The 27,193-nt window shown below is 40.3% G+C and overlaps 1 protein-coding gene across 20 annotated transcripts in view; it reads left to right on the top strand.

Annotated features, from left to right (window-relative positions):
• LOC101169423 (acyl-CoA-binding protein) overlaps positions 1-26,547 on the top strand; it is a 192,868-nt gene extending 166,321 nt beyond the window's left edge. For 2 of the 20 annotated variants that reach the window (XM_078942851.1, XM_078942838.1), the window contains 2 exons: positions 1,268-1,399; positions 5,489-5,534. In XM_078942851.1, coding sequence (XP_078798977.1) covers positions 1,268-1,308 — 41 coding nt within the window. In that variant the 3' untranslated portion in view covers positions 1,309-1,399; positions 5,489-5,534. The other 18 variants (XM_078942807.1, XM_078942834.1, XM_078942805.1 and 15 more) reach the window with 18 other exon arrangements.
• The last annotated feature ends 646 nt before the right edge of the window (positions 26,548-27,193 follow it).

Here is a 27,193-nt window from a genome sequence, read left to right as displayed (position 1 = left end):
AAGTGACGGGGATTCAGAAAGTCAAATGAAAACTCAGACTTCATTTGACTCTAAGGGTGTATTTAGACTTAAAGTGAAACAAAAATGAGATAGTTTCCCTGATAATCCAAAACAAATTTTCAATCTGAATAAGATAACATAAGATGAGATAAGATAAAGATACTGTATGGGTTGTTGGAATAACTATATACATGCTCAGTACAAACAAACAACGAGTGACAGCCAAGCAGACACTGCAGGAATCGCTCTTGGACCCATCTTTTGAGGTGGTCTCGGTTTCGGACTGAGCTTCAGTTCGCTCTGAGTTTCCTCAGTCTTATAGACTCTGTGGTCAGAGCGGAACACCTGAACCAAAACGGCCGCTGTAGCCGGGCATTACAGGATGTAAACAGAGTTGGAAGGACACATCCATGACAAGGAGACACAGCAATTTATAGAAATTTGGTCGGATGAATGCAGGCTCATTAAAACTACTTTGAAGTGAAACACATTGCTTCTCATTGTTTACTGACAATCTATACATCAGAAACACTTATCAGCAAATGTTTTTAACCTGTTGTCCCCTCAGTAACTGCCTTGCAGCATGCCTCCGCCAAAGTAACAAGAAAATACTTTTCCAAAAGTTTTCAGTTTCCATTTCTTCACATTTGCACTTTGACCTGTCAATAGTACTTGAAATGCACAATGTGCCTCAGCCGAAAATGTTTTTCTTGAATAAGATACTTTTGATTTTGCTCTCTCTTGGATAAACGGAACCGCACTTTGTTGCAACTTGTGACTTTATTCTGCAGATGTCCATGATGGCACAAAGTCACCGTCACCGACACACACAAATAAACAAACGTAAAACTTTAAGTTTAGACATGATGGATAACATTAACAAAAATGAAAACACGTACTTCTCTGGACACATGAGAGAGCCAGAAAATTCTTTAAAACAACTTGATTAACGTTTTTTCCAATCCTTCTGCTGTATGGAACTCCTTTTATAACTTTGTGCAACAGCAAAACACATTCTTCAGGCACACAGCGTATAACAAGGGTTCTACCCAGAAATGCACAAAAAAACAGGATCCATACTTAGTGCACTGACCACACTGACACTGGCAGTTCAAACTAATGTGTAAGCTTCTGTTAAAGCATGCAAAATCAACTTTTTGAGCTTCTTGGTGCATTATAATGTTAATTCCTCAACCCCAAAGTGCTATTTTGATCCATTCATGCATTTATGAGCATTCCTTTAAAAACCTGCTCTCTTGACCACCAGCCCCTCCAAATGCACAAAAACGAGCGGGTTCCACATTATGACGTGGACCGGTGAGGACCGCCCCTTCCATGAGGAGTCCGCGCTGCCAGCACCGCCCCCAGGCCACCACGCACGCCCACTTTCTCCATGGAGGTAGCGGAAAAACCCATTCATTTTACATGCACGATATGTACATCCATCTTTGCAAAAGTTTGGATTTTGTTTGTTTTCGTGGGAGAAACACGGACATGCTGCTGAGGTCAACTCTAGGTTGACGTCATAAAATGGGTGGCACCCACACGGAGAGAAAGGCGGAGCCTCAGAGAACAAGTTGTCTTACTTCTGGGTAAGAAAAGAGCTCAGGAAAATAACTAATATTTATTTTAAAATCTGTTCTTAAGTGTGCCAAACGTAACATATTATCATATACTTTGATGTAGTTTATAGTTTTCTAAAAGGCTTTACAAAAGAATAATATAGGCCCATTGACTACTGATTGCTTGCAAGGATTTCCCATGAAGCCAGTGAATTTACGTCACCATTTAGGTACCAAAGTCCTGCACTATAAAAGAAGAGCTACAAAAATACAAAGAGAAAAGGAAAGATTAAGTTAATATTGAGAACAACACCTAAAACATCAGCAAAAGGGCAAAAAAATACATGAAAATAAAGGAAGTAAAAGAGAATAAGATGCCACCAATTATTTAAAAACCATTCTGGAGAGGTTAATCTTGACATCTAAAAGGGTTTAGATCTGATATTATGTGCAGCTCTGGAGGAATATCATTATTCCATATCTGGGGGCCGACAACAGACATCTCACGGTCACCCCAGTGTTTCTGACATGGCCCGGGTCCATCAACAAACCAAGTCTTTATTCCACAACGTGTGGATTTTACATCTTGATGTCACTTTGCCCTGCCTAACCTCAGCCACACATCCGTCACACACAGCCCAAATCCTCCTCTTCGTCAGTCGATCCTTCACCATTCCCACCATGTCACAACATTTGGACCACATCTGGCAAAACCGGCCAGAACCCAAGTCAGGCCGGGTCATATCCGCTAGGCCACATCTGACCTACATAACACTCAAGTGAACCACCAGTGAAAGGGAATAACCCAGATTTGGCGTGTGTTTGTTTCTGCTGTCGGGGCCTGTGCGCTGAAACGCTGACAAGTGTCATCCTGTATAATGAAGTGGGCTGCCTGCTGCTGCTGCTGCATATTTACACTTATGTAATCTGCTGGGCTAATCACGGACCACGTCTAATTGTAAAAGACACATGTGGGCAGGGCTTTCTAAATATTAGGATTCCATTTCAAAAAGGCCAACCTGGACTTTTCTTCCTCAGTATGCTAGGAGTTTAAACATACACTGTTTTAGCATACGTGCCACCAAAGCATTTAGCAGCATTCCCAAACCCAACTCAGTTGGGATAGGCAACAAGGGCCGTTTGCAAATCCCAAAAATTACATTTAAAATGACTTTACTGGAATGGGATCTGTTTAAAGTCACAAACATGTCAGTCAGACTAAGGTCCAGGCTTTAGAGAGTCACTCTGATGCTTTCGACATGTTCTAGTGGCATTTTTTCCCATTATGGAGGACATATATAAAGAGAACTAGACTTACTGAGTATTTCTTAATAAAAAATGTTGTAAATCAGTGGCAGATGTCAACGATTGTATTTGCTTTGCTGAGCGGGCCACAAGTCCCCTGCTCCACTACATTCTGATTCTTGTATGGGCGGCCGTGGTGCAGCGGTAGGGCGGTCGACCCGTGATCGTAAGATTTCTGCTTTGCACGCTCATGTGTCGAAGTGTCCTTGGGCAAGACACTGAACCTCACCTTGCCTCTGGTGGAAAGTTTGCATCAGTGTTCGGCAGTGGAGCTGTCACCATTGTGTGAATGTTTGTGTGAATGGGTGAATGGGTTTGTGACTGTAAAGCGCTGTGGGCCTTCAAGGAAGGTAGAAAGCGCTGTACAAGTATACGCCATTTACCATTTGTAGATGAGTGCCCACTCCAAAGTGATGGACTTCTTCGTCTTTGTCCTGCAGATTTACCCAAGAGTTCTTGAGCTTGAGATCACAGACTGATGGTTGGAAATTCTTCTTCAGGATTACTTTGTAAAGGCCAGAAGTTACGGTTCAATTAGTCATGGTGAACTGTCCCGGTTCTGAAGCTCCAGACCGTCAGACTACCACCACCATGTGACGTGCTTCTTACAATAATGTTCATTTATTTGTAAATAGGCCTACTCTTTCTAAACTTTCCCCTAATGTCTCATTAGCTCACAAAGCACTTTTCTAAAGGTCTTGGAAAAACCTTGATGTTCTTGTCAAATCTGGGACAAATCCTTGGTCCGAAAGTCTTTTTTCAACCGGAGTCAAGCGAGGTCTGCAGCACTCACCATGTTCTTCTGTTTTTTTATTACCTTCTGGATGAATCTTCTGCGTTTCCTTGGTGTCTCTGTGGTTGGTTGTTCAGCACTGCTTTTAAGTTTGTTTGTTTTACTCCCCGTATTCCCGTATTAGTGTTTCCCACTAAAAAGGGAGAGGCTCTAGCGAGCCCCATGTTCCTTCTTGAGATGAACAGAGGACTGCCCAGTCCTGGTCCTCGAGATCTACCATCCTGCCTGTTTTCCAGCTGTGCTCAGTCAATCAGAACATGGACACAGCGGAGCCAGCTAATCAGCAGCCAGGAGGGAAGGGAATGCTGGCAAATAGGAGAACAAGGATTGGGCAGCCCTGGAGTAAAACAATCGACGGATGGATGAATGGAGGGATGGAGTATTGATAGATGATGAATAAATGGACAGTACATGGATGGATGGATTATAAATGAATGTAGATGGATGAATGGATAGGTGTATGGATGGATGGAGAGAGGAAAAAGCCCAACTATGAGTGAGTGAACACCATTGGTCTCAGTTCTTCTCTATCCGTTCATCCGTGAGCATCCCTGAACGCCAAACTTCTGCACGGCGGTGTTTACAAATGTCAGAGGAAGAGGCTTGTTTGTAGAAAGAGAAAAGCCTTCCTTCCCGTCAGGCTCCACATGCCGGCCAACTTTGTTTTGAACCTGAATGAATTCAGGTCAAAGTCAGACGGAGTGAATGACTTCAACTCACAGCGGTTAAAGACATGACCAAATATTCGACTCAGACTGTGACTCTCGCAGTCACATCATGTGGCCCAGGGCAGGTTCACAAAATGGTGACATCAGCTGACAGACTGTGTTGGTTGGAGGGGAAGGGGGTGGGGGTGGGGGTCAGCTTATGTCTGCTGGAAGTGGACCAGCAATGTCTGACGGCGCTGCGAGCCGCGGGGAAATATGAGATGTCTTGTTTCATGAGCGCCACGAGCTTTGAATTCCGATTCTCAGTCAAATTAAAATTCATGGCGTGCAGATTGTCACCCCCTCTGCACGGATACCTCTTGAGTGCTCCTGCAAGTGTGCTTGAAAAAGACTTTTATCCAAGTCATTGGGTATTTTCTGAGATGTGAGCAGCTGAGGAACTTAATACAGTATGGATTTTCAAGTAATTCCTTGAAAGAATTGGTGGAGTTGGAAACGCAGAGGTGGCTACACATCCTCAAGGAATGCCTTTCAAAAGTCAGATGAAGCCCCTCCCCCTTACTTCAGTTCCTGATTTTGCCTCTAAGATGGTGGAAGTAACTACAAAAGGGGAGACACTAAATAATACATTCCAGAAAAACAAACAAACAGGAAGCCCGTTACGCTCTCTAACTTTGCTGCATGACCTTTAGTCAGGATTAATACAGTGTACTGCGCCTTCAGGCCATGGTGAGCCATGGTGAGCCATGCACCGCGCACTGTCCACATTATGCACCTCAACCTCTGAGATCCCCCCCCCCCCCCCCCCCCCCTCCAGCAGCGGCATCCTGCCTTGCTAGAGTGCTGCTGCGTCAGACGTGCGGAGCATACCATGACGCCAATTAAGTAATCGGTCATTAGCATCTGGCGCACTTAAAACGATGTCATCAGCTAAAAGTTCATTCATGAAACAGGATTCTGATTAGTTTATTCAATAAACCAACATGGGGGAGGGTAAAAGAAAAGGAAACAAAAGGCACAAAAACATTTAATTTATTGACATCACAAAAACGTTCAATACTTCATGTTATGCTTCTGCATGAAAGATTCTTGTTTTAGCCGGCAAAAGGTAGGGATTTGCAGCCTTTTTTCTCACCTCTCTGGCTTCCCTTTCTTTACAGGATATGACATCAGAGAACCCGATTGCTCCTAAAATCAACAAAGAGGTAAGCCATGCAAGCCTGGGCATTTGTGAAACCAGTGACTGTAAATGAAACCCATAGAAAATGACTTACTTCTGGCTCCAGCTAACTGAGTCAATTCAATCACAGATTGTTTTGCCATATGGACGCTGCCATGTTGGAGCCAGACATTCTCAGTAAGCAGTGATTGGTCCAAATCGGTCTGAATGGATGGCAATTGGCCAGAGGGATTGATGGGAAGTTTTCCTAGTGAACAGTATTGTCCCCATTGACGGTATATGAGAACTGGGCCGTGTGAATGTGACGCCACCCATAGAAAATGGGGAGGGCAGCCGTGGTGCAGCGGTACGTTGGCTGACCCCCCCATCGGACGACTGCAGGCTCAATTCCCACCTTTCCCACGCATATGTCAAAGTGTTCTTGGGGAACACTTTCCTCCGGTGCAAGGTTGGCGCCAGTGTTCGGCAGCGTGTGAATGGGGGATAGGGACTGTGCCGGTAAACCGCCTTGGGCTTTCGAGGAAGGTGCTTCTCCAACGGTATGAAGTAAATTCAGTTGAAGTAAAATGACTCGATCTCTGAGGCACCGGCATTCGCTCCTTGTGGGGACAACGTCAACCTACAGCCGTGTCTGCATCTCGCCCACGGAAAAAAACAAATCCGAACTTTTGCAGAGATGGGTATGCATATTGTGTGAATAAAAGGAATCACCGCTAGCTCCACGGAGAACGTGGGTGTGTGTGTTAGCCTGGGGGCGGTGCTGGTAGCGCAGACTCTTCATGGAAGGGGCTGATCTCAGTTTCACAATGTGAGAGAACCCATTCGTTTTCGTGGATTGGGAGGTACTGGGGCTCAGAGATCAGTTTTTAGTGGAATGCGTGAACAGATCAAAATATTGCTTTGGGGTGTTTTTTTTTTTTTTTGTGAGGAATGAACATTAAAATACACTTAAAAGCTCAAAGAAGGGAAAAAGTGGATTTTGCACGCTAAAGGCCCTTGAAAGTGTTGGATGTCATCGCAAAGCTGCTTTTTTTCAGCTTTCAGAGCCCGTTGGAATTACTTTAATTACTCAAATGGTTAAAGAATAACGGTAATACAAAGACAGTGTGTTGTTTCCTGTTGTCTGGGATGAATTATATGATGGAAGGAGCATGTTTACACAGCAAATTTAGGATTAGATTGGAATAATGGTGTGTTTCTATTCAAATATGTGGAATTTCTAACCTTTTCAGGACTTGGACTCAACTTTTTGACTTTTCAAATTAGGTGACATCTTGCTTTTTCCCTAAAAAAACCCGCTGGCCATTGCACCAGTTTTCCCATCTTAAGTGCTGACATTCAAAGACTATTTTAGCTGGAACTGAATTAAATCCAGATTAAGGCATATGTGGGATTACTCATTCCAAATGTGAGGATTGTTTTGTATTTTTTTAAGTTTGTTAAAAATCATCGTCATCGTTTCATAGCAGGGCTGATTCCACCCCCCCAAATCCACCATACAGTGTTTCTCTCAGCTTTGCTCTCATCAGGCACGTGTCGTTGGCGGCCAACGACTTCATTCACTTTGCATCAGTGATATCCTGTATCTGCTGGCAGACATATGTCATAGACCATTCCTACAAAAAACTGACCATCGTGGAACCCTGACTGGACAGCTACAGGAAGTTGCAGCATCAGCTCCTGTCCTAATGGGTGACCCTAATGCCACACAAAGGTCACCGAAGACACCTCTGTCCTCGTCGGCTCGCGTGCCTTTACCGACGATGAGGTCCTGTCGGGTCATGGCAGGGGGCTTCTGTTAATCTACCTGCACACCTCCAGCAAACCTCTTCTGACCTTTCGTCTCGTGCTTCAACATTTTACAACTTCAAGCCGGCAAAGTTCAGATGAAATGAAAGGAAGAACAAAAACCTGCAGTTTTGGTCCATTCTCTCCATCAAACTGAATCAGAATGAACTCCATTGATGTGATTTGGAGAAAGAAATGGGCTACCACTCCAAGACATCAGCAATTGAAAGCTGTGAGTGAGGAGCCTTCAAACCACATACATGTGCCGAGGACCTGCAGCGATGTGAACAAACACGAGTCGCTTCTGAGGACGGAAAGGCCGTGTTTGCCAGGGTGTGTGTGCGAGAGGCAGCACGGCCAGCCGGGGGGGTTCAACCTTTTGCAAGTGGCAAAGGCAGACATGATGAAGTCATGGTGACAGTGCGCGGCCCGCGGGCAGACATCTTTTTAACACGCTTCTGCTTTTTTATCCTAATCCTAGGGCCAGCTTATCAAATACACCAGCTTTGCAGCGTGAGGGGGGAAATGAGAGCAGAGCTGCAAGCTACAGAAGCCGGGAAAAAGGTATAAGACCTCATTTATTCATGCAGTATTTCACTATTTAGATGATTTAACGCGCCAAGAGCTCCACATCTGCATTACTCTTGTTCACAATTTAATAGCCTTTTTTAAAGGAGGACTGACGAGACATTCTTTTATTCTTTCCTTGAAACCTTTCATTATTTAGGTGCAAATAAGTTAAAAAGATGGACCAGAAAAATAGACCAGAGCAAAACTATGAGGGACTTAAAGACCCACCCTGATGAAAATTGCGTTTTCAACATGTTCTTGTAGCATTTTCCTGTTGATGGCGGACAAATATTAAGAACATAAGTTGAAAATTGCATTTCTGAGTCTTTTTTTAAATTCTAATTGTTGTAAATCAGGAGCAAACGACAAAAATGCCAGAGATTATTTGAGATGTTAAAAATACAATGGGCGGGCCACGAGCTCCCTGCTCTGCTCCATTCTGATGCATCCACTTGTGAACGGCTAGATAAAAAATGTCCTCGTCCGAGCTGGGATCCAGCCTGAAACTGTGGGGCTTCACAGCTCTAATGTTGCTCGCCATGTTTTGTTGCACCTCTAATGTTAGATTGTGGGTGTAAGAAGCTGTAAGCTAGCGAGAGGGGGTGTAAACAGAGAGCTCTCAGCAGCGATGAGGGGAAGGGTACTCCACGCTAAAAGACCGGCCTACAACTCCTGCCGGTCTGTAGACACTAAGTCCCAGAAATCGACCCAGATTATTTTAATTTTTGCTTAAAAACGACATAATCACGGTTAAAAGATGACAGGGAATGGTTTGAAAATTGATCAAAGGGTGATCAGAGGTTTTGCTCCACCTGGCAACAACTTTAAAAAAAGTAAAGACTACACATTTAAAAAAATTACCATATTTTCTGTACTATATGTTGCTCCCAGGAATAAAGAATAAAACATAATTAAGTCACTATTTCAGGGACGATTAAGAAACAAAAAACGCACTAAAACAACTGAAAGGCAATTTATTTAATAGAATAGAAAAATAAAATCTGAATTTATATATTCTTCGCTAATGTAACTGATTGATTCACAAGGCTTCACTGAAAGGGGGGGGCAGGGCGCCGGGGGGAATGTGGCAAGGAGAGTGCAAGGCTGGAAGACGTAAAATAACGGTTGCTAAATTTATGAATAAAAACATTTTTGGGGGGAAAATGCACAGAAAGAAGCACAACTTTAAAAAGGAATATGAATAGATGAGCTTTTCCTTTCTGTCAGGAATATATTCCTAACTACCAAATCCACACAAGCAGCTGCTGTAACTGAGTGATGGTCTCATTTTAATGCACAACCTTTCAACTGTGTCCTTTAAACCAATTTTATTTACATGATTTATACAATTAGTGATGGATAATTAAGTTTAGATCATATTAAAACTCACATAAAGATCAAAACTAAGATTTTTGTCAAAAGACCCAAAAATTAGGTGTATTTTGTTGATGGATTGATAGAAAGTAGGATTGAATTTTGATGGTTTTTATTAAAAACCAATGGTTCTCTATGAGTGAAATTGTACTGACTTGTTTGAGCTAAGAAGAATCCATTGAAGAAATTGTTAAAGTCATCAGCTGGTCTTTTATCACTCTAACAAGGCTGTATTTATCAATAAAACCAAAAAATGTGAGTGTAAAGAGAAAACAAAGTCAGTCGGAACCTAGGACCAATTGATCCTTGTCAATGAGAAGCAAAAGATAATGGGGCAACTGGAAAACAGGCAATCTAGAAGAACCAGGGTCTTAACATTGAGCCTTGAGGTACTCCTTGAGAGTGACGATCCCACTAGTTATCAATTTCAAGACATTCTGCTCTTTTTTACTTAAAATAGCAGAATGGTCCTTTTCAGTGAGTAATCTGAATGTTTGCAAGATCATGGAGAGTTTCTGCTTATTAAGCTTCCTCCTCAGATTGTCCTTTTCTACTTCTGATAAAGACATCACACTTAGGACATGCACTAACACCCATTCACGGGTCAACAGTATTTCCATTGAAGGAACAAAGAAGAAGCTTGCATCCTTTCCTCCACAAAGGCAGTTACAGCTGTGTTCCTTTTAGCCTGAATCTCAGTCGCCGCCTTTGACCTTTTGTTCCTTTAAATAAAGAGCATGAAGGCGTTTGGTGGCTTTTCTTGACAAATTCAACCTTTCTGCACACATAAAGCAGAAACAGAACCAAGGTCTGGATGTAAAATGATTGGTTGGACCCCAATCTGTAGGCAACCACTAATCAGGCAATTAAGCTAGGGGGAGGCTGGGCGACGGTTGTTCCACCAATCGGGGGTTCGTCTATCAGCTGTCCCCGACCTATCCTCCTTCCTCAAACAGCACTGTTTTAATTGCACCTTAGATATGTGCGACCCTTTGTAGTGGCGGTGCTTGGACATCACTGCCAGCAGTCAGGAGATGTCCTCTCAGTCCCCTACCCACCAATTTTAACTGCACCCTTTAGTACACACACCGTTTACCCTAAAACAATATATACTCCTACATGCATGCACACACAAAAAAACAAACAGACACACACACGCCACACTAGGAAGGTGGGACTTTGGATTTTCTGTCCCCTAACCCAGCGGTCCCCAACCTTTTTTAACGCCGCAGACCGGTATGACGTCATACAAAATTTTCACAGACCGGTCTTCAACATGTGGCGGACGATTAATGTAGCAACGCTACGATGAAGGAGGAACAGAGACCTGACGAGACGAATCTCGAGCTTTTATTTTGACACGCATAGCATTGTACACCGCACAGGTGTCATCATCCTCTCCCCTTCCCACACTCATGGTGCAAAAAAGAAGTACTGTCTATTAAATGTAGCTTTCTTTCTTTTGGAAGTTGATTTTCCCCTTGGCAAAGAAACGTTCCAAAGACGTTTGTTTTTTACTCATTTTACTAGCTCCTGGGTTTTATTTTAGCGGTAACCTATCACGTAACCGAGAAGAGCGCCTTGGCCTGCGTCAAGAGTGACAGCTGCCCCAACCCATCCCTGGTGGGGGGAACCCTAAAGATTGTACAATTGTTGATTGTAGATTAAATTCTACTCGACAAACATTTGATTGTTTTAATCTATGGCATAAATCAATCTAGATCTTAACAGAATAGATCTGACACACTTAAACAGGTAAAGTGTGTTGTAGTTTTTCTGGCTGGCTACAGAACACAACACAGAGGTTGTTCATTTACAGAGTTTTGCATAAATGATAAACATTTGCGTGCAGATCAGCTGCATTAGGGATCACACAAAGTGAAACCAGAAGCATCTTCAGCTGACAAAAAGCTTTCATTTCATTTCATTTCTGCCATAAAACTTTAGTATGTCTGACCTGAAATATGCTTTACTGCATTTTTCTGCAAATGGTTCAAAGATCATTTCCCATAAAACTTCTGTTCAGCTTTAAAAAAATGTTGTCTTAAATGTATTTTTAACTATATTGTAACCTGTATTTTTTTCTGAAAATTAAAAAAACTATAGAATAAAACCTTATCAAACAAATATTTGCAGAACACCTTACTTGCTACAACTAAATGAAACTTTTTTATTGTTTTCAAGAAGTATATGGAAGGTTTGAGCACAGATAACTCTCTTCACTAGTTAAGCATGGCGATGGAAGGGTAATGGTTTGGGTTTGTCAACTTTACATTGTAAAGTAGCTTGATTGGTTCCTTTGAAATAAAACCTTGTTTTTCTATTAAAAGGTGCTATTTTTTTTTAGCTTTTTACAGTAAATCCATACATATGATAATATGTTACCTTTGGAACACCGAAGAACCCTTTTTTCCCACGAAAACAGACCACATCCTCTCTTTTTCAAAGATGAAAGGAAAGCGTTTAGCCGATCTCCACTGGCTCCACGGAGAAAGTGGGTGTGTCTGTTGGCAGGAAGGGGTTGTTCTCACTTATATACGTCAATAAGTGAGGACATGTTTTTTCAGAGGTTGGGAGGGCAGGGTTTTAGAGAAATACGTGAGAGAGATGCGTGAATGGATCATTTGGGGAGAACTTTTTTGAGGAATTAACATTATAATACACTTAACAGCTTAAAAAAGGGAATTTTAAATGATATTGGCCCCTTATACTTTTTTAATTATCGCTTCATTGTCTTGAGACACTGTGTTATTTGGCAGTTTTTGGTGATTTATTATAGGATAATAATAATGTAAATCCATTGCAACCTGCTTGATTTTTTTCTCTCCATTTACCAAACATACGTAAGAAGTTATCTGATCTTAAATCGTCTTCCAGAAGAAGTCAAATAAGAAAAAAAAATCTTTGTTTTCACTTATCTCCAACCAAATAAACAGATACTTTGTAGGCGTATCTAAAATGTAAATAACAGAAGGAGGTACAAGACAATGCAGATTAAAAAGAGGAGCAAACATACCGGGGAGTGCAGGAGACAGATAACAGATGTAAAGCTGGAGCAAGGTGTCAGATAAGAAAGGGAGTCGACACAGTCAGTTTAAGACTCGTCACACAAGGGAACAAAAGCGGTGGAACTTAAAAAAAAAAAAACTGCAGAAAATGCTTTTAACTTCTGCCTAAAAATACTTCTATTTACTTCTGATATGCTGAAAAAGAATGTGTGTCATAATTACACAGAAGGTTAATTTAAAGACTGTGTGCTAAAACAACCATTCTACCAGAAGGATGCTGATAAAACTAGAATGCCAAAATGCCATTGTTAGTGTTCCACATTGACAACAAAACGGATGTTTTTTACTCTAAATCAGGGGTAACCGAACTTCTGACGAAGAGGATCAGATTTAGTGTGTTTTAGGGCCAACCATGTCGCTGACATTCTTTTCACTCTGATTATACTTGAAAAACAATTTAATGAAAATTCTAGTGCTATACGATACTTTTTGTTTCTTCTAAACATATTGTGCGTTTTCCCCCCAAAAATGCTGTGAATTTCAGAGGTGAATGAAAAAAGCCTGTCAAAAAAAATAACAAAACACTTTTGTCAATGTTAAATTTTCGATTCAAATGAAAAGTTACATATCAATTACTATTAGATACCTCCACATTTGGATTGTATCAACAAGAAATAAATGTTTTTATTTTTATTTAATGGTATAAACCATGTAATATTTATTTTAATTCATTAAAAAATACTCCAATCTATACTTAGTCCGACTGGTCTAGCTGTCAACTTCTTTTTTATTATTTTCCGTCCTCATTTTAGAAATGAACCAACCAAAGACTGCCATCACCCACTTGTCTTCTTACTGTTTCTTAGCACTGTTGTCACTTTAAACTGTTATTATTATTATTATTATTATTATTATTGTTATTATTATTATTATTATTATTATTATTATTATTATTATTATTATTATTATTATTATTATTATTATTATATCATACGTATGCAGTATATTTGACCACTAAAGCTGACTTCGCTTGATTTGACGCAACTTAAAATGAACTCTAAAGTTACAGAAGGGTCCCACCACAGTGATGTCACAGGTTTACAACGGCTTATACCGGAGTTTAGCCAATCACGAATCAAGAAATCGTACACACAATATCAGTGATTTTATTACAGGAGCCTGCTGGCCGGTGGAAATTTTAAGGCAGGCCGTATTTGCCACAAGAGCCGGACTTGGGACATGCCTTCCATAAACTGTATGAAAAAAAGCAAAAATTACAAATCTCAGAAATCTGTGAGATACAAAACTGAGTACATGTTTAATTTTTATCAAACTTTTGTGGAATATACGAATTACATATTCATCAAATAATATAAAGCATAATTTTAAAATTAGAATTTGCTTTACAATTTAAGAGTTACAGGTCTGTTTCAGTAACTGCTCCACTTATTCGCAGACGTGCATCAAATAATTGATGCAATTTACAGTTAATGATATATTCTAACCTTTTCTGTCAGTTAAAAAAAGTTTTAAAGGAAGACTTTAATTTATTACAGCGCTACATAAATGCTATAATCTTTTACTTTGATTCTGTTTGGATTGTTCTTCTTTCTGATATACAAAATGTGAAGATACATTTGGATGTAAATGTGATGTGTACACAAAAAAATACCTACGTAAAAGTATATATTTTTTAAATTTTAAAAGAAAGAAAAAACAAAACGAAAGAAAAGAGGGGCGGGGTTATGTCGCTTTCGTCACTCCCGCGTGGTAGGGCGTGGCTTCAGCTACCGCGTGACGTTATCAGGAAGAAACAGGACTGCAGATTACAGTAAACGGCGACGCGGCTCCATAAAACAGCTGCCGGTAAGTAAGAAAATACAGTATTTAATTTCCTACATCATTTGCTTTATATGCATTGCAGTCCTGTGGTTTTGTTTTTCCATCCGGCTCGTGTTTCCTTACTTTTACCGCGCGGTGTTTGAATAAACTTTATTTGTAGCGTAAGTTCTGACACAACAAGGACGACGTGCAAGGTGGTTTCTACTAGCGGCTTTGCCGCTGAATATCTGCGTTCATTATGGAGCATTATCGTACTGCTGCGTGTTTATTTTTTATCTACGTGCAGTATATCTTATTTAGTGGTGATTTTAAAGACTTGGGGACTTCTTTTGACGCTCCTTTAAATAGTTCATCAAGGGAAAATTCAATACAAGTAAAAAAAAAAGTGACCAAAGTCGGAGAACATACAGCATCTAGGTTGTTTGTGGTTTGCCTTAATTGTTGTATTGTATTTTTATCCTTTTAATGGGCAAAAAACAGCTTTGAAACTGTAGTTACAGATTGAAAATCTCAGCTGAGTCTCGCGTAACAATATCCTGCAAAAATATTTGTTTTTGGCAACAAAATCCTCTTTTCCCTTAGTGTAATTTCTTATTTTGTCTTCAGATTTGCAGAAAAGATGCCGGACGAGATGTCACGGCCACTGGTCCCAGGGTGGAGTGAATCAGGAGGCTCCAGACAGCTTGAGGCCTCCCTGTCGGACCCCAACACCCCCACGATCGGCATTCTGGGAACAGGTGACTTCTCCCGCTCGCTGGCCAGGCGACTGGTGGCTTCTGGTTACCAAGTGGTGGTGGGGAGCCGAAGCCCCGCTCGGTCTGTGGCTCTGTTCCCAGAGGAGGTCGAGGTAACACAAACACATGCAGGCTCACACTCGCCTTCATAATTGCTGTTTTTCTGGTGATAATTGCACCTTTTCTGACTTTTTCCCCTCTGTTTTCATGTATACACAATTGATCTCAACTTACAATTAGTTGACTTTTCTAAATACGAGATTTTTGAGGCCTTGAGTATTCTTTATATGTGATATCATGATGCATTTTTTTGGTAAATCTCTTTAAAATCATGACGTTTCTTATGTTATTCTCTTATCTACGATATGAGAAAAACTTGCGATATTAGCGAGCAATAATGCAATGACGATATGACTTACGATGCATGAACAGATGGCAACAAAAAAAAAGGAACGAACACATCATTTCCATTTTGCTGCAACATTTTTATTTGATTAAAGTCAACATAGAGTTAAATTATGCTCCAAATGACCCTCGTCTAACATAAAAGAGCTCCGTTTGATTGGCTCTTAAATACTTTAAGCTGCCATTAAATTGTTTTAGCATTTAAGAATGATCATTTATCACATTTTATCTTTTGCAATACACATATCACATAGGCTGACATTGTGCGAACGATACATTTGTGATTTGTTCTGCTGGCCTGCCTTTTTTGTTCTTTGCTGCAGAAAGACTACAATTTCTCTTAAATCGAGGTTTCACATGGTTTTTTTGAAGGTTTATTAATATTTTTTGGACCTTTATAACAATTTAAGCATTAAAATCCTGCTCAGCTTAGTTAAAAACCAAAACCAATGATGGAGCCAATGTTCAAAAATGGTCAGAACAGGTAGAATAGGGCAAAAGAAGGAAGTGGCTGATCCAAAAAAAAAGGATATCTAGACGAACACACATTTATCTCATGACTTTTTTGTTCTTTTTTGGTTCTTGAGTGATTCAGAAGTCATTGTGAAGTATTTTAAATAAACAACACAGCCGTCTGGCACTTTTCAAGCCGCACCAAAAATATGTTTTTTCAGGAAAGCCTGAAAAGATCTGCCGTAAAATTTTAATTATCAAATCATAATTTCGCTCCTAGAGGGACAACCAGTCAACGCATGAGAACTGTCATACGTTTTTTTTACGATGTGCTATCAGGAAAAAAGGAATTGATCGCTTGGCTATGTTGGTTATATCTCTAGGTTTACTCTGAACCTTTCTAAGTAGTATTTCAGTGCTTTAGAAAGAGGAATTTGAAAATTCTTATGTTGCAAGGATTCATACTTGAAGATCACACTTTTCCAAAAACAAAAAAATCTGTAATCTGAATCACCTACATAAATCTATTCTCTAAGAATTCAGTTGTTTTTTCTATTTTTTCCTCTACTTGTAATCTCCAACAGTTTGAAAATAAGTTCCTCAGCAACAGTTTCACATCCATAAAAATCTTAATTTGTTGCTGCTTCATTAAGATGAGGAGACGAATAGTCACTAATTTCGAATATGATGTCGACGATTTTACAAAGTGAAAATCTAATCGATATAAGCATTTTGTGACGACTATTTATGAACTCACTGTTCTGATGAAGAAAATGTTGATGGTTGATTTAAAAAATATGTTTAAATACTTTTTTTAAATTGTTCAAACGCAATGCATTGTGGTCTGTACTCGCCATTCTAGTAAGCATCGATGGACAATGTTTTTTCGCAGAGCCTTCTGGGAAATGTCTAAGGCACTGGATTTTGGAATTGTAGATTCGGACAGCACCATAAAATGACAAACGCACTATATAGTGCACTATGTAGTGAGTAGGGAAGGAAATCTGGACACAGCCATTGTGTTAGAGGGATAACATGAATGGAAGTGGGCTAGCTTTGGGCAAAAAAAGCTTAGAAGTTCCTAAAAACGTACTCCTAAAATAAATATTTTGCTGTCACAAATAGTAATTGAATAACTTTTAAGCCTCTTGAGGAGACACAACAACAGCAAGTTGGTGTTTCTGCTTTTATTTTTAGACTTGAACTGGAGCCAAAAAAGTAGGAAAAATCAAATGAACATTAGTCACGAGTCCCAAACCTAAAACTGAAGTCTGACTCAAGTGCTCATCTCTGAGATTAGGCAGTAACACCTGGTAATAGCTAGTGAGAAAAAAGTTGAAAGTACGCAACTTGGCAACAAGTTTCTGAGAAATTGTAGAAAATGAAAACTGTATCAATGTTAGAAAATCTCAGTTTTTGGAACAACTTTTTACAGAACATTTCCTACTCATTGGGATGTGTGTAAACGGAGTTGTGACTCGTACTCTGTAGGAAGTCTTATAACTACTCCAGCACTGCCGGACAACGGCAAAGCACCATCAGTAGTTCTAGTATAACTACATCTAGTTTTGTTGGGGATTTGAATGGTGATGTCAGTAATGGTCAATCTATTGGAATCACACTTTGATTCATGGAGGACTTAAGAACAGGAGATCGATCCGAGTAGCGTTGAGAATTGTAAAATCTTCTTTTAACAGATTACGAGGACATTATCGGTCACAATAAAATGATCCAAACTTTGTCTACTGAGAAGAACATTCTTGTCTTTTGGTGCTGTTGATTTGGTGGGTGTGGAATGACTTCCAATGAAAAGTCCATGCAAACGCGTGTTTTCACGGGAAAAACTCTTGTATTCACGCGTAGCTACGCAAGTTTCAACCGATTTGGTAGTGACACATCGATGGCGTACCTTTGAGTTCACATGGAGGCGAAATTTTGTGTCTGACCAAGTATTTCAAATCCATGGAATTGAGCGGGGAGGGGAAAGACTCGGAACAAGATTCATGAGATTTGCGTCGCCTCAATATTTCGCACCAACCCTCTTCCGACTGTAGTCAAGTAGACATGCGAACATGGGCTAAACACGGCCAGTGTGAACATAGCATGAGCTCCAAACATCTCCCTGCTTTGTTCAACAGAACATGAAAAAGTGTGACATGTGTGAGTTAATCTTGCAGATTAGGAAACAGTCTTTACAAGTTTATCACATTAACGTGAAGACTTTGAGTGCCCACTCTCATTTGTCTGGCAACTGGACTTGGTTTGGCTTTAATTACTAAACACAAGATGTCTTGAAACATCTTTAAAAACAAAGGATATACAAAGTCTAGTTGCTTTTTTCTACCTACTATTTTAAAGTTTTGTGAATATTATTTGAATTTGTATGAAGGAATTTTAAATGGATTCTTGCTGGCCGGAGTGACCTTTTAATCAAGTCAAATCCCTATAATAAATGGAGTTTAAGGACAATGATCAAAGAGACTCAACCAAGCTGGTTTTGTACTAAGGCAAAATAAAACTTTCAGTAGTTTGTAATAAGGAAAGGCCTGGTGTTGACATTGATGAAAGGGTACACCCGTCTGTCCATGCAGATGTCGGACTCTGAAACTGCTAGGATCCTCCAAGCATCAACAGAAAGTGCCCGAACTGTTCTTGCAGGTGTCATCCCAGATGGAGGCAGCGACCCAGGCGGATGTCGTTTTCGTCGCAGTATTTCCAGAGCACCACTCTACGCTGGTGACCCTGAAGTCCGCTCTGGCCGGGAAGACGCTCGTGGACGTCAGCAACAGTTTAGGCATCAACCGAGACGGGCCGTCCAACGCCGAACACCTCTCCAACCTTTTCCCAGACAGTTTTGTGGTGAAAGGCTTCAACACTTTATCCGCCTGGACGCTCCAGATGGGACCGCGGCATGGAATCAGGCAGGTAGGACTCATCAGCGGGTACTGAGGGTTTTTACATTGATGGGGTTGGGTTTGATGTATGTTTTTGTTTTGGGCAGGTTCCCCTGTGTGGCAACAGTAGTAAGGCCAAAGACTTGGTGAAGCACATCTGTCACAGGATGGGCTTCATCCCTGTGGATATGGGCTTCCTGTCATCTTCCCTGGAGGTGGAAAACCTCCCACACCATCTGTTCCCTTCATGGCGGATCCCTGTCCTCTGCATGCTGTGCCTTTTCATCTTCTTCTACCTGTACAACTTCATTCAGGAAGTCATTCACCCCTTAGTCAAGACGGGAAAGGGCGCCTTCTACAAAATGCCCATCGAAGTTGTCAATGCGTCTCTTCCATCGGTGGCGCTGGTGATGCTGGCCCTGGTTTACCTTCCAGGCTTGTTTGCCGCCTTCATCCAGCTTCAGTGGGGCACCAAGTACAAACGCTTCCCCGACTGGCTGGACCGATGGCTCACCGCGAGGAAGCAGTTTGGCTTGTGTAGTTTCCTGTGTGCCGTCACGCACGCCGTTTACAGTCTCAGTCTTCCTCTGAGAAAGTCCGCCCGCTACAAACTCTCCAACATGGCTTACCAACAGGTGAGTAAAAAGAGCGAAGGAGTCTCTGGTCATTAGTCAGACGGCCTTCAATCTATCTGTGCATCCATCGATGCTTGCTTTTTCCTAGACAGAGCTAAAGATGGTGTATAAATATGAATCTGTGTTTTAGGTAATCAATACAAAAGACTAGCTTTAAGGATTTAAGCAGTAGCTTAAGTCTAAAAAAAGCTCATTTAGGTTACAATTACAATTATTTTCCGGACTATAAGTCGCCCTTTTTTTCATAGTTTAGCAAGGGGTGCGACTTATACTCCGCAGTGACTTATATTAAATACATTGTCAACCCTCCTGTTATGTTCATTTGTGAGGAACAGAGATGATGTTCCTGGGTCAATTTGATGTATGAGGTATGTTAAGTGTTAAGAGTATGTTAAGTGACTCAGAGAATCAGCAAACTTTTTTTAAAGTAAGATCTTGAAGGCTAACAACATAATATTCTATTTTCCAATGATTTCATAGATTCAGAAATGCAATAAAAATGACAACTGTTTCTACAAATACAGGATGAAAACAGAGTATTAGTTGGCCAATGATGCTTCATGAAAGGAATAAATAAATAAGTTTGAGAAAGAATTACTGTGAAATTATGAGATAAACAGTCTGCTATGATTGTGTCATATAAGGTTGTGCAAGTTATTAGTTCTTGGTCTCAGATTTTGTCAAATAAATTTCCCGTCAAACTTCGACTTATGTGTTTTTTTCTACTTTATAATGCATTTTCGGGCTGGTGCGACTTATACTCCGCAGCGACTTTTAGTCCGGAAAATACGGTAGTTTTTTTTAAGTCTCAAACTTAAAATGACAAAAAACACCATTAATAGCTTTATTATTAATAGCTTTATTATCACTAGCGGCCGTGGTGCAGCGGTAAAGTAGTCAACCTCTGATCGGAAAATTGCAGATTCGATTACCGCCTCGCCCGCCCATGTGTTGAAGTGTCCCTGGGCAAGACACTGAACCCCACCTTGCCTCTGGTGGAAGGTTGGCACCAGTGTTCGGCAGGAGCCACCACCAGGGTGTGAATGGGTTTGTGACTGTAAAGCGCTTTGAGCCTTCGAGGATCCCAAGTATTACCATGTAGTTACAAAGGTTAAAAAAAGTATTGGCCCCCTTTTGTGTCTGCTTTGGTGCAATAACTACCACCCGCTCGGCCGTGCACTACTTCATGTTGTTTGATGTTTCCTTCCAAACAGGAGCCTCTCAAATAATTTGCATATTCAGAAGTTGTCGACAATTAAATGGCAAAGCCCAAACATGGTGGCTGTAGTGTGGTAGTGCGGGACTGTTTCAGTACATGGACGACTGCCCACGATTGTTGGAAGTCGTGAATTTTGTGATCTGCCGGGCATCCTGGTGCAGGGGGTCATCCCTCAGTTCATTAGTTAAGGGCAACTCCCAGTTTTGGGGCAACGATGATCCTGAGGAAACGGGCAATTCTTCACTCACTCCAAGAACCAGATTGTTTTTGCAATTATTCTTTCTTCCTGCGCCACATACCTGGAAACTCGCCCAAACTTGCACGCACCTCTTACTCGATGAAAATGACTGTGACGTAGTTAACGGCAGGTTGTTTTTTTTTTGCCTCCCAGGCCAGATTTTATTTTCTGAATTTGCTAGATATGCTTTTGTAGCTGTGCTATGGGTTCAGATGGTTTTGTCCACTTTCGACGGTCCAGTGTGAAAGTAAACCAAAAGAAGACAAGACTGTAATGTCATAAAAATCAGAAGATGGGGGGCATCAATGCTGCACGGTGGCGCGGTGGTTAGCGCTCTTGCCTCACAGCGAGAGGCGGTTCAAGTCCCGGCTGGGGGATATGAAACACACAACATCAATGGGGGACCTTTCTGTGTGGAGTTTGCATGTTCTCCCCATGCATGCGTGGGTTTTCTCCGGGATCTCCGGCTTCCTCCCACCCTCCAAAAACATGCTTCATTAGACGCTGAGTAGCTCGGTTGGTAAGGTGAGAGACTACCATGCAAGAATCCAGGGTTCGATTCCCGGAGGGGAAGAAACAATGGTACTGGGGGCAATTACCATATCAGTGGGGAGCAATTAACCTCACTCAGTGAGGGTCCTTAGGCAAGACCCTTAACGCTACTGCCAGTAGTAGTTCAAATGCGGAGAAGAATTTCCCCATTGAGGGATAAATAGATTATCCGAAAAAATAAATAAATATAAATAAATAATTGGCAACCCTAAATTGTCCCTAGGTGTGAGTGTCAATGGGTGTGTGATTGTGGACACTCTAACCCTAACAGACTGGCGACCTGTCCAGTCTGTTGTGCACCTGTCCTGGTCCCTGGACACCTGTCCACCAGGACACCAGGACAGGTGTCCAGGCACCTGTCCTGCTTTCACCCACAAGTGACCGGGATAGGCTCCAGCAGCCCCGTGACTCTGAAAGGGAAAAACGGAATAAAAAAATGAATGTGTTCAAATCTGGACCATAACCTTAAATATTTTGTTGGTGAGGAGAGTATCATGCTAAATAAAACATACTTTTTTTTTTAAAGGAACAGTGTGAATTATGAATAAAATTGTCAGATAATTTGAATTGGAAAATAACAGTTTAAAGGAAATTATTCATTTCATGCTCTTATTTTGACGCCGTCAGGTCAAAGCTGGGGTTGAGGATTCATGGAACGACGAGGAGGTGTGGAGGATGGAGCTGTACGTCTCTGCCGGCATCATGGCGCTCGGGCTGCTCTCGCTGTTGGCCGTCACCTCACTGCCGTCGGTGGCCAACACCCTCAACTGGAGGGAGTTCACCTTCATCCAGGTGCTGGCACGTGCCGAGGCTTCCGCCTTCTCCCGCTTTCCGGCTCTTCCCGTGCCTTCTCGTCTCCGTCTGAAGCTCTCGCTGCTTTCGCGCGCCGGTAATCCCCCGGCTGTCAGATTAGTCCCATCCAAGCAGACGGTGCGGTCTCTGCCCGGCACTGCAGGCCAAAGCTGCATGTGTGTTTGGAAATACTCATCCCGGATTTGACCGCTTTCTCAGTGTTTGACTTCCCTCTGCAGGGAGAGGGGGGATGTTTTCACCGTTTAGGTAAACGCTTAGTTTTCTATATTTTCATATCATTTGTCATTCTAGTACCTTTTACAAAGGTAAACCCGGTTCTCTTAATTTACATTAATGTTTGAGATAACTTTATTGAGAAAGGAACGATGCACATTAATGAACATTAAAACAAACGTGAATATGCCAGATTATAGCCACAGGCTCATTTCCATCTTTGGCAGGTTGATGTTAAAAGAAATAAAGTTTAAGCGATTGACAATAGATTATAAAACACAGATTTCCATTTAAATATAGAGAAAAATGTATCATTGTAATCATTGAAAATCCTCATTTATAAATATTTGAATATTTTTTTAAATATTTTCAAAAAAGGTCAAACTATTTCTAATTTGAAGCTACTTTACAAAACTAAATTCTAATTTTAGCTTTAAATAATATAAAAATAGATGAAAAATAAAATATACATGTATTGTTAATAATTAATAAACAAAACATTAGAATAAAACTTTATTGTTTGCACAAAGGGGAAAATGACTTGTTACTTTATAACAGCAGATAGACAATAAATAACACTACGAATACACTTTAAAAAGTTAAAGATCAATAGTAAAGTAATAAAATAATGATTGTTTAAAAAAATTAAATTCACAAAAATTACTAAAGAAGAAAACCGAATCCTGATGCCTAAATATAACTGAAAACAAAAATTTTGATAGAAACTGAAATAAAATTTAGATCTCATTTGAAAAGAAGCAGTTTCCTGTTGATTATCATACATTCTTTAGAGCATTTCTGTCAAAAATCCTAGTAAATTTATCAACTTAACTACTTTTTTATACATGTAAAAGCTGAACAGATGTAAAATCTTTGTTTTTTGCGTCTTTAGTGGTTTAAATTCTTTCAATCCTAAAGGGAAAGCTGGAAAATCACAACACCTCACGGAGCCTCGGAATGAAAACAAACCAGGTTTTCCTCCCCAACAGTCTTCAGATCGGCTCTCCTGTGCTGTTTTTCAGTCGTCTCTGGGTTTCTGCGCCCTGGTCACCGCCACGGCCCACACGCTCATTTTTGGGTGGAACCGCGCCTTCGCCGCAGCTCGCTACCCCTTCTACCTGCCCCCGAGCTTCGTCCTGGTCCTCATCCTCCCCTGCTTTGTCCTGTGCGGACGCCTGGCTCTCCTCCTGCCCTGCGTGGCCGCCCGTCTCTGGAAGATCCGCCGCGGGTGGGAGAGGAGCCGGCAGATCCGCTTCGCCCTGCCGGGGGAAGACTGCCGCAACGGAGTGGAGGACGTCAGCAACGTTTGAGAAAAGGACGATAAGCTACGAGTGAAGTCACTTTCCCTGTATCTCTGGGATGGAAAGCTCACATCTGGATCCAAACACGCTAACGCTACACTTTAAACAATCTATATGTGTTTAAACAGCACAATCTCTAAGAATAAACTAGATAGCTCTGTGACAAACTTAAAAAAATAGTTTCACTCATTTCTGTTGCAGTACCACTGATGGCCACTAGGCGCTGTCCTTTATATCCTCCTTGAAAGTCTCCCACCGTCCACAAATTGCTGAATTTTCCCTTTTTTTCTGATGACGTTTTGTTGCTCCTTAAGGTTTTTTGTGAAGAAAGTCTATGCTAAAGAAGAAACATCATTAGGCTGTTTGTTGGCGACGCCTTATTGATCAAAGACTCCTAATTGGTTCATGTGTTTATTTATATCTTCAAATATTGTTTAAATTTAAATACCAAAAAGTATTTATGTTACTTTTGAACGTGTCAATCAGTAAGTTAGCACTTTTTTTTGGCTTTCATTGGTCTGCTGATTCCTTACACTTTCTAAGTTCCACATCCTTGGCTGTTGATTTGACGGGTTTAATGTCATTTTTGTTTGTTTTGTCACTCGCTCTCCTAAAAGTCTCTTTCTGTTGGAATCGTAAAAATGTGTCGTGCCAAGTTTTTGTTACTGATACGTCTGTAAAAACTTCAAATCCAAAACAGTAAAGCAGATATTTTTGAACCTGGTGTTCTAGAAACGCTTTTTTAAATGATATTTTGGACTTTTTTCTTTTTCTTTTTTTTTTAAATCAATGTCACTAAAACTGGAATTAGGGATTTGACACCATTAGCATACCAAAAATGAAGTTTAATTTTGCTGTATAAAAATCTTGTTCGTCATGTTGCATCATCTCCTTCTGCATCTCTAAAGAAAATACAAATAACAAGAGTTTAAAAAAAGTCTTGTTTTTAAAGACTAAGTTCCCTTTTTCACAATTTACAAGACAATCAATTACAATGTGGAAGAAATCAGTTAAAAGCAGATTTACCCTAAATGTAAACAATTTAAAGGATATAATAAAAAATAAACTCAAATATTTTATTTATTAGAGAATTTTTAATAAAGAGACATAAACCAATTTAAAGTAACAACACTAGATTTAGTGGCTAGTAAGCCAGTCGATTTCATTTAGAGTGCAAATGCTGCCCTCTTGTGGTGAATTTGTGTAATTTGGGCGGTTTAGACAAAATCCCGCCCTTTCCTCTTGTTCTTCCTCAGATTCAGGTGAGACGGCGAGTTGGGCGAGTCCTCCTGATCAGTCTTTCTGCAAGCATGGCTGTGAGTACCAGCTTTTTTTAAATGTAGTTTTACATTCGTGGCTTTCGAGGTCTTTAGTTGACATGTTTGAACACGAAGAGCCTGGAGGTGGGTAGTGTTTGATCTTCTGCTCTTTTTTGTTGTCGTTTCACCAACCAGGAGGCCTTTGAGAAAGCTGCCGAGGAGGTGAAGGTGCTGAAGGAGAAGCCGAATCAAAGCGAGATGACTGATCTCTATGGGCTGTACAAGCAGGCCACGAAGGGAGACAACGACACAGGTGAGGAATAAGTGGGCAAACGCATGCGGAGCCACAAATGACACAGTCGCCATGTGTTTCCGTCGGTGTCAGACTCGTCCAACAGGTTTTTACCAAGCCGTGTGTGAGAGGATATCCTAAAAAGACTGACAAAGCTTGAGTTTAAAAAAAAAAGTCAATTAAAATGAGTTTGAAAGAAAAAATATGAGAGAAATGTTAAGCCTACACATGATTAAACACATATTTCTTGTTTACCTTTGACTTTTTCCGCTAACATGTGAAAAACTGGTCCATTTTTGGTTAAAATAGGACCTAAAATGAGATTTTTAGATGTATTACTGTAGTAGAAATCCGCTGTTTAACTTTTTAAATCAATAATACAAATAAAAAACCCACAAAGAATCTTTTCCATAGTACATTTTAAAAAGCAAAACCTCCTTTTTTATGCTAAGTTCCAGTAACTTGAACCACTAGAAGTGGTTACTTAGTGATAACTCCAATGGAAACTTAAATCTACTATAAAACTATATTAACTTACAATCGGGTTTCATGTTTAGGCTATTTAATTTTAATAACAATTATAAGTGTATACTAAATGTATACCAATTTGATTATTTTCTCATTTTTTACCTGAAAAGTGTATCAAAATGTATCAACAAGTGACTACTCACCTCAACAATAAAACATTTAACTGATTTTTACCTTTTGATGTCTAGATGGAGGTTTTAATTAAAACAAAGATTTCTATCTGTTTAAAAAAAAATTTTTTTTGTTTTTTTTTAACAGTTTTAGTTCAAACAATTGCAATTAGTCTTAAACTTAATGTAAGCCATGGATTTAGCATCTCTGCATCGTTTTGTAGCAATAAATGTTCAGCAAGTTTCTAAAACCAGAGATGTCGTTTGAGGAACTGCAACATTTTCGAAATTGTAGATTTGCAGCAAATTCAGGAAGACGATGTTGGGGCTCGCAGCTGAAAAGAATCACAGCATCACAGGCTGAAAGTATTTCCTGAAATGCCAAACATTCACCTTGGAGGACTGTTTTAAAGCAATTCAACGCCATACTTCTATATCCACAGAGCGGCCGGGATTTTTGGATTTTGTGGGCAAAACAAAATGGGATGCTTGGAGCTTAAAAAAAGGTGAGATGAAAAGAAAGTTTACGATTCTGGAAAGTAATACAAGTATTTAAAAAAAAAACCTTTTTTTTTTCTTCCTACTTACAGGTCTATCCAAAGAGAAAGCGATGGCCGAATATGTCGAATTGGTGGAAAAACTCAAATTAAAGTACGGAATCTAGACTCGGTCTCCTTAGAGATAAATGATGCCTCACAGTTTAGTTTTGACCGAAAATTCAAACCAAATGGCGTGGATGACCTTTTATCCACAGACACGATGCTCACACTAATGCTTAGGGAAACACGCAACAATAAAACATTTTAACAAATGGTTTCTTCCGCTTCTTTTATTATTTGGAGGATTGAAATGTCTTCCCAGAATTCTTTTCTCCAGCAGGAGAAGAATAGAATCCTGGGAAACCATCATTAGTAAGAAGTTTGTTAAAGTTCTTATTTTTTAACTATTTTTTTTAGGATGACTTATTGTTTTAATCTGATTTAAATGTTTGTTTTGAAGCTGATTCTTTAGGTTGTTTGTGACACTTCAAAGCTGCATTAGTACTCACACCATTAAAGCTCACTCACATATTTAGATTTTTATTGATAAACTGTGATTGATGTTAAACTACATTTGTTCAAAACTGCACAAAATATTATTTAGGGATTTATCCAACCTTCAGAAGCTGGAAGAAATTTATCAGTATAAGAGCTGCAGTTTAGCTTAATTGTTAGATGATCAGAAACTACGTCACTTTCAGGGTTTGGAGCCTCTATAACAGAATATTAGAACCGAATTTGTCAATTCTTGAGGCCATACCATTTCCTTGGTGTCCCCCAGTGTGGTTTCTCAAGTCTCAGGAACAGCCCTCCATTGTTGTGGAAACTTTTCATCTCGCTAAAAGGTCAGTCCAGAGGGGGTCCGGTTTTGGGACCACAGGATTTCCTCTCTCCTCTTTGCAGATGATATTGTCCTGT

This window comes from Oryzias latipes, chromosome 2 (assembly GCF_053564925.1).
Source record: "Oryzias latipes strain Hd-rR chromosome 2, Olatipes_Hd-rR_3.1".
NCBI lineage: Eukaryota > Metazoa > Chordata > Actinopteri > Beloniformes > Adrianichthyidae > Oryzias > Oryzias latipes.
The sequence above is the reverse complement of the archived record's forward strand: the minus strand, read 5'-3'. Positions and strand labels throughout refer to the sequence as shown.